This window comes from Gadus macrocephalus, chromosome 18, assembly GCF_031168955.1.
Source record: "Gadus macrocephalus chromosome 18, ASM3116895v1".
NCBI classification, from domain to species: Eukaryota; Metazoa; Chordata; class Actinopteri; order Gadiformes; family Gadidae; genus Gadus; species Gadus macrocephalus.
In genome coordinates, this window is record NC_082399.1 from 13,191,561 (window position 1) to 13,202,201 (window position 10,641).

At 48.0% G+C, this 10,641-nt stretch overlaps 1 protein-coding gene across 1 annotated transcript; it reads left to right on the plus strand.

The window, feature by feature from the left end:
- Nucleotides 1-517: 517 nt before the first annotated feature.
- coasy (CoA synthase) lies at nt 518-10,587 on the plus strand. Its single transcript, XM_060036150.1, has 10 exons — nt 518-808; nt 3,791-4,558; nt 5,356-5,570; nt 6,506-6,637; nt 7,111-7,300; nt 7,722-7,786; nt 7,897-7,981; nt 8,207-8,304; nt 8,966-9,112; nt 9,987-10,587. The coding sequence occupies exons 2-10, from the start codon at nt 3,829-3,831 to the stop codon at nt 10,056-10,058; spliced, it is 1,734 nt and encodes a 577-aa protein (XP_059892133.1). The 5' UTR covers nt 518-808; nt 3,791-3,828; the 3' UTR covers nt 10,059-10,587.
- Nucleotides 10,588-10,641: the final 54 nt, after the last annotated feature.

A 10,641-nucleotide genomic window follows, 5' to 3' on the forward strand; every position in this document is an offset into this window, starting at 1 on the left:
GGGTGTGTCACAATACTGCCGCGTTCAAAAAAACTCGGGAGTTTACCTCTCAGGTTTCCGACTTCCGAAATCGACAACGATGCACGTTGGCTCATTGCTGAATCCATTAAATAAAGGCTGCATTATGTTTGGAAACATGGAGAATATAGGAGAAGCCGCAGGTGAGTGCACGTTTGAGATTATAGAAATATCTATATTTATATATTATTTAGAATATAGGGATTGTGAGGTTCACGTCATAACGCGCCATGTTTAGAGGTCTTTGGTCGGAGGTAACTTCAAATTCTTGATTATCTCAAAAACGCATCGCATGAATACCCATCGGGGTTTGGGGTTTAACCTCAACAAATGCTTTTATAATTATAATTAACAAGGACAACCGGAGCTCTGGAAGTTGGACAACTCTTCAATTCATCGGAACTCATTTTGTCCCAGCATCGACGAGGACGCTGCTCTCTCGGTGCTGTAGTCCTACATCGTGTTCTTTCCTCTGTGTTTCTACCAGAAGCGAACAGGATTTGGACTACAGTTCCCATTTGTTCACGAAACGGTTTCTTAACCATTAGCCAATCGTGTGTAGTGTGTATCAGAACCCTATTCGCTGCAACCTGCCGTACGTAGTTTACAGTGTATACTTCATCACATGAACCCTAACAGGCCGTCTCCTCTAGGGTAGGGTAGTAGGTCCGACATGGTTATGGTTCGCTATGTGCGATTACTGCAAGTACTGCGATTGACCTTCGCCAAAGCTGCCAGTTGCTGGGGCTGACTGCAAAAACACTGCTGAACCACGTCGTCTCACATTACGGTAAAACCACTAAGAATTGCATCGTAAAAGTGTTACGTGGGTGTTGTGCGAGGCAGTCGCATTGATTCTTAGTTGGCTAGCCAACTAATCATTTGGATGTTATTGTGTGTGTGTGTGTGTGTGTGTGTGTGTGTGTGTGTGTGTGTGTGTGTGTGTGTGTGTGTGTGTGTGTGTGTGTGTGTGTGTGTGTGTGTGTGTGTGTGTGTGTGAGAGAGAGAGATAGATGGGAGTCACACAGTAAAGTTATATAGATAGAGAGCTCCTCTCGGATCCAGCAGTCCTACTGTGATTTTATGAATCCAAAATCTGACTTGTCAGACTGCTATTGCCCCAACTGACAGGCAATACAAAATCGTTTCATGCAGAGCTACATTAAGTCCATATGTGAGCCAAAGATAATAATATAACACTTCTTATACAGGGATATAATAACGTTATTCAATTGTATTCGTGAAGATTTGCTGTCGGTCTGCATGGATCTAGGGTCAGGGTAGGCTACTAAAGTATAATCTGTTTTCCCTTCCAAGCCCATTTTGAGCTAATTTGAAAAGACACACACACGCGCGCGCACGCACGCACGCGCACACACAAACTGTCTGACTGACTGACTTCTCCTTGGAAGATCTTTTAATTATGTTTACTCTAACCCTGCGTTCACACCAAAAGATGCATTTGCTGCCCGAACGCATTGCCGCCGAAGTTTTGCGGCCGCAAAACTTGATTTGCGGCGCGGCAAAGGTTTTGCGGCGCGGCAAAGGTTTTGCTGCGCCGCAGTTTTGTTGCGCGGCAAGTTTTGCCCGCGGTGCTTCTGAATTCATTCACAACCATGGCCGACATTACGAGCATTGCATGTCTTTACCTGTTGTGGAAGAGGGAGAGACGTCGGAATGCCCGTCGTTTATGGGTTCATGAGACCATTCGGAGCCGTACAGAGCTCGGTGAATTTCACCGTCTTCTGCAGGAGCTCCGTCTGGATCACGAACGCTTCCAGCGCTATTTGAGGTTGAATCCGGCCCAGTTTGATGACCTGCTAGCTAGGATCGGTGCTAGGATCTCTCGGTTGGACATTTATACATGTATTGGACACTTATAACTGGCCACGGTGGTGTTGAAGATCACCGGGTATGCGGAGACTGCAATTATTATCTTCTCCATTTTAGCGCTTTGATCTGGATCAGGTAGTGAACTCAAGCTCACTCCAAGGGAGTAACACTGATTGGCTGTTACGGCATGTCACTCAGTGGCAACGCCTCAGTGGCAACGCTGTTGAACGCTGATTGGCTGTCATCACGCGTTTGCTGCCGAAAAGTTGAAAAATTTTAACTCGAGCAGCATTTGACGCGCCGCAAAATACGTGAACGCGCCCGCCGCCCGTGCCCGACAGCGGGCACGGGCATGCTGCGCTGCAAATCAGATTTTGATGCGCCGCAAATCAAATTTTGCTGCCCGTTTTCTCGGCAGCAAGTGCTGCGGCAGCAAAGCAGCAACGCGTCTCTACATTCACTTTGAATGGGATCGTGCCGCGCGTCAACTTTATGCATCTTTTGGTGTGAACGCAGGGTAACTCAGACTTGTAATAAATAAATACAATTGTTCGAAACTGAAACGTTGATTTGGTAGTAGCCTATTTCACTCGCACTCGCTGATAAGAGCAATAACAATAACACCACATTGAATGAAAGAGGAATGCAGATTTGATTTAAAATGTGTTTTATTTTAAAACGTATTCAACATTATTAAAATGTTTATTTTCAGCTTTCATGGAGGGTGATGGGGACCTTGGCTGGTGACATTATAGATGCTCTTTATTTTTTTGGTAGGGATGCTGGCATAGGGATTTTCCACATAACGACCACCATTCAAGCACTTTGAATGTGCTTGAATGGTGCTACATCAATAAACTTGCCTTTCCATTCTTAATGCCATTCAACAAAAATAATATATATTTCACACTAACTAGCTAACTTTAGCTTAATCTGAAGCGACAGGTTCTCACACATTTTACTGTTATACTAAAGCTTGAATTCTACTTAAATTCTACAATCTAATGTCAATAACACCAAACCTAAATAGCATGCAATCTTTCCACTTTGTTACCCTTGATTTTCAATGTTCCTTCACATTGTGCATTGGCCCGAAAATGGGCCTGTTTTCATTGAGGCGTTGTCCCCTGGGTTTGTCCTACAAAAACGATTTATCACTACCTGTTAATCAATGTCCATACACCTTGACAATAATTATCATTGACGAGAGACTGACCATGTTTGAAGTCAAATGCTGAGTAAAACATTGCCCCATGACATGAACAGAAAGTGGGTAACAAGTCAAATGTGCATTCTAGCGTATTACTGTTTTAAAAGGGACAAGTATGTGACCAAGGAACTTGTATTCTGTTGACTATCATTGGGGCCCTGGAGCAACAATACAACAGCCAATCTTGAGGAATGTTAACACCAACATATGCCAATAACCAAAACCAATATGTTAAATGGATTCTTGCTCCACTCATCCCATAAGGACAAGTCCTTAGGGGGAACAGTAGTAGATTTTTATGGACTTTCTATGGCAGATTATTTTATAAGACTTTCTATAGCAGATTTTTAAGAAGAAAGATGGCAGAGGTGATGGGACAGTGGGACTACTGGAGCAATAGGTTAACGCAGCTGTCGAGAATGCTGCCTGTAGGCTTTAGCGACAGGAAAAAGGCAATGAAATGCTTTTTAAAAAATTACAAAAATATATCAATGAAAGGGGTTTAAAATGAGGTTGCCTCGTGCTGGGCTTTTCTTGTAGCATCGTTCTAGGTTCCTCAACTGTTTATTACGTGAAAATCTCTGCCAAACACGTTTGTCTACTTTAAAATAGACAAAAGACTGGTTGTCAACACTCTTGTTCAAACCGTCGACTGTACGATAACCTCACCCACCTTAACCATTGTTTCTGAAACCTGACACCGTCGCTCCTCCGCACCGCCGCTGACAGGTGTTTGCCGCCAGACTCGCGACGGCAGTGCCGGCGACATGTCCATGTTCAGCACGGGCGTCCTGGTGCTCACGGCGCCGCTGCACACGCTGCCGCTGCGCATCCCGCCGGTGCTGAGCTCGGCGGCGCGCGTGGTCAAACACACGCTGTACGTCCACCTCCACCCGGGCCTCAACCTGTCGGCCTGCGGCGGCGGAGGGAACCAGCCCCGGCCCGTCTTCATCCCGCCCGTCCCCGACCTGTCCAAGGCCATCTCCCGCCTCTACAGCAACGCGGCCGACGTCTGCGGACACCTGGACGTGCGCGTGTTGCTCACCAACGTCCGGGCCGCCCAGTCGCCGGACGTCAAAGCGCCCGGCGGGATCGTCGGCCCGTTCCCCGCGCCCCAGCTCCTCTCCCACGCCCCGGAGGTGGTGCTGACCGACTACCCGCTGCAGGACGCGGAGCAGGCGTCCCGGGTGGGCCAGTGTCTCCAGCGCTACGCGGGCCACTGCTACGTGTGCAGCCCCGCGCTGGCCTCAGTGCTGCTGCAGCCCCAGCTGGAGGAGCTGCAGGCCGCAGAGGAAGAGGAGGAGGAGGAGGAGGGGCAGGAGGGGGGCCGGGGGGGCCCCGGCAGGGGGGCGGAGCCCCTGGAGACGTACAACGATGTGGTGGTCGGCGGCACCTTCGACCGGCTCCACAGCGCCCACAAGACGCTGCTCAACATCTCCTGCATGCTGGCCAAGCGGCGCTTCGTGATCGGCGTGTGTGACCAGGAGATGCTGAAAAGTAAATAATCGATACATCGAAACACTGGATCGAAACACTGTGTTTCGATCCAATGCAATTGTCGTTAACTGAAACTGGAATCAACAAAAATGGATACAATAGCCTTTAAAGAGACGTTAAATGGATTACAACTAAATCCTAAAACGGAACAGAGAAAATCAACGTAGAACTGTTAGGCCTGTTAGGAATGATATATTCTGCTTGATAAGATATTATGTTTTAATATTCTCTATTTCCTTTCAATGAGCCCGTAGTTTATTAAAGTATGCTGCAGGAGATTGTATTCACATTATATATTAATACTTCATACCAATTCTGCACTCCATTACAGTCAGCTGGAAAACAACAGATGAAGTGGAGCTGTTGTCTATTGTAAAGCTCTATGTAAATGCAGTCAAATCATCAAAGTGTAGCCAAATGCAATGTTGACAGAGAGAAAGAGACCCTTTACTACAGAGGCATCATCTTTACACAAACTAAAGTGTAGCTTACAACACCCATTATGGGTCTGCTCCTGTTATGTACCAGAGCAGTGGACTAGCTGGGAAGATACGTCTCCTACCCGTTCCCTTGCACATAAAAGGACACAGATTGAGTTTTTTGAGAGCCACCTGTTTGTTGCGATGTTATCTATGTGGAAAGGTTTTTGGAAAAGTTAGAGTGACATTGCCAAAGCACACAAATGGCCCAAAATACTACAAAACAATAAATAAATAAGAATAAAGGTAGTGAAACTGTTGATGTTCACTGTACCATGACCCCTTCTCAGTGGTGTAATGTGTGTGTGTGCTGCGTAGGGAAGGTGCTCAAGGAGCTGATCGAGCCCTACCCGGTGCGGGTGGAGCGGCTGACGGAGTTCCTGCGGGACGTGCGGCCCTCCCTGCAGGTGGAGATCGTGGCCCTGGACGACCCCTTCGGCGTCTCTGTGGTCGACCGCCAGCTGCAGTGCATCGTGGTCAGCGAGGAGACTCGGCGGGGAGGCGAGGCCGTGAACACCAAACGCCTGGAGAACGTACGTCCTTCCTCCAGTCCGATTAGTTTTATCTTTATGTTTTCAGAACGCTTTTATCCAAAGAGACTTACAATACAGTACTTTTGTCAGAAGAACCATTGGCTATCGATGGAATATCCCTGTTTTCTTTGTTTTTGATTATTTAGCCGTTTAGCAAAAACTCTTATCCAAGGATTTCAGATGCAGGTCATTAAATTCTCAAGTAATTTAAGCAAAAACTTTAATCTAAAGTGACTTGCAGCACAAGTAGGACATATGGAGGAACAAGTAGGGCTTATTTTCTTGGACGGCTACAGGTTTGGTTGCATACATTCCAGATGGGCCCCAGATATGACTGTTTAGGGTATCGGCTAACCTGTTCCGTTGAGGTGGTTGTGTTTTGTGTTCTTATAATCTGTCTGCTCCTACTTGTGTCTATTGTTGCCCTGAATAGAGCAAAAGATGGCACGCCCGACTGTTTCAAAAGGCTGCATATGTTGATATGTTGATTGATTTTATAATAGCTGTAATCATGTGACTGTTATTATGAGTTTATAATGTGTTATGCTAATAGGATGACTGCCCGTTTAAACCGCAACTTTAGCAAGTAAAAAGGTCTGCAGTTTGAAGCAATTTGCAGTTTGTGAAAGCATTACTGGACGGGAGATCAGCAAGTCAAATAGATATTTGCAGTCGTAAACAACTTCAAATATTTTCTCAACAACAGGTTTTCAAGACCTCAAGTCACGACACCCGATATATAAATACAGCGAGAACAAATCGGGCACTTGGTATTCATGAGTGCCTCTTGGGACCCCCGTTACGCCTGGCCTTAACACGGGTTTCGGTTAATGGGATATAAATTGAATATTGCTAAAACAAACACACGTCCAGGTGTCCATCAAGCCCAGGCGCTCTGTGCCAGGTGTAACGGGGGTCTCGGCTGTGGTCCTCAGGGTCTCCCAGGCCTGGTCCTGCATGAGATCCAGCTGCTGAAGGACGCCCACCACACGGAGACGGAGGAGGAGAAGATCAGCTCCTCCAGCCTGCGCTCCCGCCTCCTCGGCACGCTGCTCGCCCCGCCCAAGGTCAGCAGAGCCCCCCCCTAGCCCCCCAAGCCCCCCAAACCCCCCTGAGGACTGGGCAGTAGTTCATCCTTTTATCATCACTTCTATCCTCTTTTCGGATTATTGATACTAATCCCAAATACTTAGAAAGGAGTCAGCTGAGGTGGTTCGGGCATCTGGTAAGGATGCCCACTGGGCGCCTTCCTTGGGAGGTGTTTCAGGCACGTCCAGTGGGGAGGAGACCTCGGGGAAGACCCAGGACTAGGTGGAGAGATTATATCTCAACACTGGCCTGGGAACGCCTCGGGATCCCCCCGTCAGAGCTGGTCAATGTGGCCCGGGAAAGGGAAGTCTGGGGCCCCCTGCTTGAGCTGCTCCCCCCGCGACCCGACCCCGGATAAGCGGATGACGATGAGGAGGAGGATCCCAAATGCTTTCCAATTTGGACGACGCAGATATTCCCCTCATCTGACCTGTGATTGGTTGCCTTTCAGGACGCCTCCCACCTCCCCGCTCTCCCCTTCGTGATTGGTCTCACGGGGTGCAGTGGCAGTGGGAAGAGCTCCATCGCCGGGCGGCTGGAGGCACTGGGTGCGGCCCGCATCGACTGCGACGGGCTGGGCCACCTGGTGTACCAGACGGGGTCGGCGGGCTGCCACCGCGTGCTGCAGGAGTTTGGCTCTGGTGGGTACAGTGGTTTAGGTGAAAGACAAATGACATGACAGGGGTATTACTGTTCTTAGTTACATTATATAGAAATTAAAGGGGCTGTAGGTATGATCCCACAGGCGTAAAGGGAGCAAAGGAAGAGTGAAATTCGGTCCCTTCTCTCTCTACTCCCTCCCTCCCTATGTTTATAACATTTAGTGCTGCAGTACTTCTAAAATCAATATGGGCTCAAGTATAGGAAGACGAAGTCAATCAGAAACAGATCTCCTCACTTATTATTTCACTCATTGACGGGATGGCTAGGCCATTTCTAACAAATTACATCCGAATAATAGCTTTAACCCTATAAAAATGTGTTTTTGATGCACGTATTTGTAAAGGTTGTTTGTGTGCAATTCATTTTTAGAAAGCTCCCCCTTTTTGTTGTTAATTTTAGATCTTCTTAACGAGGACAAGTCCATCAACCGGCGGGAACTTGGAAGGAAGGTGTTCGGGAGCAAGGTGTGTGTTGTTGTGTGTGCGTGTCGGTCTGTGTGTGTTTGTGTCTGTGTGTCTGTTTGCCTGTGTGCCACGATGTGTTTTGCTCCATTGATGTTCCCTCTTCTCCACAGGAGCGGTTAAAGGCGCTGACGGACATAGTGTGGCCTGAGATCGCCCTTCTGATTAAGGAGCAGATTCAGCAGGCCAGGGATCAAGGTACTGTACTCAGATAACACACCAGCTTGTAATGAATCCCCTGCAAGGGAACTTTAGTTTGTAACCAGTATCCTCCCGTTACTTGTTAACTTGCATGATTTAAGAAATGGCGGATCGTTAAAAAGAGGAAAGTCCTTGGTCACTGTCAATGGCTTTTGATATTGCGGCCCGTTTTGTGACACAGCGATTGATCTGCGCTGATGGTCATGTGACGTGTCCCTCCAGGTAAAGAGGTGTGTGTGATGGACGCAGCGGTTCTGCTGGAGGCGGGCTGGACAGACATGGTCCATGAGGTCTGGGTCACCCTGCTGCCGGAGGAGGAGGTGAGACAGAACCTCCCAGCTCATTGGTCCATATACACATGCACCCACCCCAACCACCTTACCAAGTTAGCTTCTGAAGGCTGTTTGTGGCAATAGCCAGTCATTTGTGTTATGAACGTGTTATTTAGGGGAGGGTTTACAGTGAAGGTTTAGGAGCAAGTCATCAAGGTTCTTGCCCGAAGATGCTACAGCTTGACTTCAGACGGTGACAAGTTGAACCCTCTAACCTCAGAGAGACGATGGTATTCTGACCAGCAGGCCACCGATAGCCTGTCAGAAGTGTATCACAGGACCAGGGAAGTGTTGTGATAGCGTGAGGTGCTCGATTATGAGACAGTTTATAGGGTAAGAACCCCAATGTCTTCCTGTAGGCATATATCGGAACACACTTAGTCGCTTTGGATAATTACGTCTGCTAAATTAGTGCTATAGGTCAAATGTGATATGTTAAGTGGAGATTACGCCAGTAATGTTGAGTCCTTGATTCCGATTGGGTCAATTACGGGATACCCTCTGCCTTTAAACCGTTGTCGATCAATGCGCCACAAATCCCCACAGCATAGGCTCGATGTCTGAGTTCAACATTCCCAACAAAGTTCCCAGTGAGGTTCTCCACGTTGGTGCATCAGATCAGACCCATACCGGATCACTGTTCCCCCAGGCCGTGTCGAGGATCACCGAGCGGGACGGGGTGAGCCGGGAGGACGCCCTGCGCCGGCTCCGGAGCCAGCACCCGACCGGCCTGCAGGTGGAGCGGGCCAACGTGGTGCTGAGCACGCTGTGGGAGCCGGCGGTCACACAGAGACAGGTCAGACACAGCCACTGCTTACATAGAGGAACGCGTCCATCCATGCACGCACGCACGCACGCACGCTCGCACACACCGGTACCTTTTAAGGTCTGTTCTGGATTCTGCGTTTAATGTAGTTTCGTGGCCATAAGAAGGGGCAGCACCTGTACAGAAATATATTTTAGGAGTAAATAAAGTAAAAGTAAAAAGTAGTTTACAAAGGAGTTTCATACATTGAAGGAGGGGTATGGGGGAATGTTGAGGACAAGAATAGTTATTCATGGGTCGGGGCAGTGTCTGGTAGGAGGTTAGTCTCTCTGGGCCTGGGGACACACAGAGTGGCTAGAGGCAGGGGAACAGGGAATTAACCAAAGTATCCCCTGGTCCTTTAGCCAGTGTCCATTTAGGGATTTCCGATCATTCAAGTCCTTCTTATAATTCCTCTTTTTTTCTTCAATCGTTTAAACAAGACATCCAACACATATTGGGTGGGGCTGTTTTCCACTCCCCCCCCCCCCCCCCCCCCCAGCTCTGCCTGGGTTCCTGACTGGCAGCCTCTCGGCTCCTGGTTGATGAGAGGCGGTCTGTTTATAGCGGGAGAGGCTTTATTAGGGAGTGGTTGCAGGTGAGGCTGAATGCCCAAACAGCAGCAGTGTGGAGCTGACCTGATCGTTAATGACCTCCCCCAGCGTCGGTCGCTGTCCCGGGTTGCTTAAGTCTCTGCCCAGCCTGTGGGGAGGAACTTGGCAGCCTGGTTCCCACAACACATGTACTATTTATAAAGGCACATATTCTAAGTCAATTTCACGGCCATTTTGACAGCCCACATTAAAACACATCCGCCATGTGTGATTTCTGACATTTGGTAACCTTGAAACTCTGTCGTTCCAAGGTTCTCAAGGCCTGGAACCTGCTCCAGGAGAGAATCGTCCAGAGACGGGCTGCTCACCAGGACCCGCTCTGAAGACTGTAAGACTGGGGGGAGCTCAGCGCCGCACTGTTCAACATGAGGGAGTTCTGCCTTTTTATAGAGCACACATCTGAGTCAACCCACCAATCACAGCAGGCCCTCAGTGGTCACGTGACCAAGGCAGGGTGTGCATGACAGGTGAATCGACAGGTTTTTAATGGAAAGTTTTTTTTCTTCAAAACGACAAGGCCGATGGTGAGGAATGTTAAACTGGGGATGTGGAACTGTTGGAGTTGCTTTGGCGATGAAGAGGTACTGCGGCCGTTGGTGGTCAGAAGGCTCAGAGATCACCCTGTGGATATATTAACCTGAGTCAACTGAACATTTTATCACATTTAGTAGATCCTAACCCAAAGATTAGATTTGGAACAACTGCTGACACTTTTTACTAAAATGAATACTGTAATTAATCAAAATAAAGAAGGAAATATATATATATATATATATATTAAGATTGTAGTGATGTTACAGCATAATGTAACGATAGTTTACCCTAAAAATTATTAAACGGAGAATGGGTCGACTTGTTGTCATCATTTTTCATTGTATTGCGCTCAACAGAGGGTTGCCCAGTTTA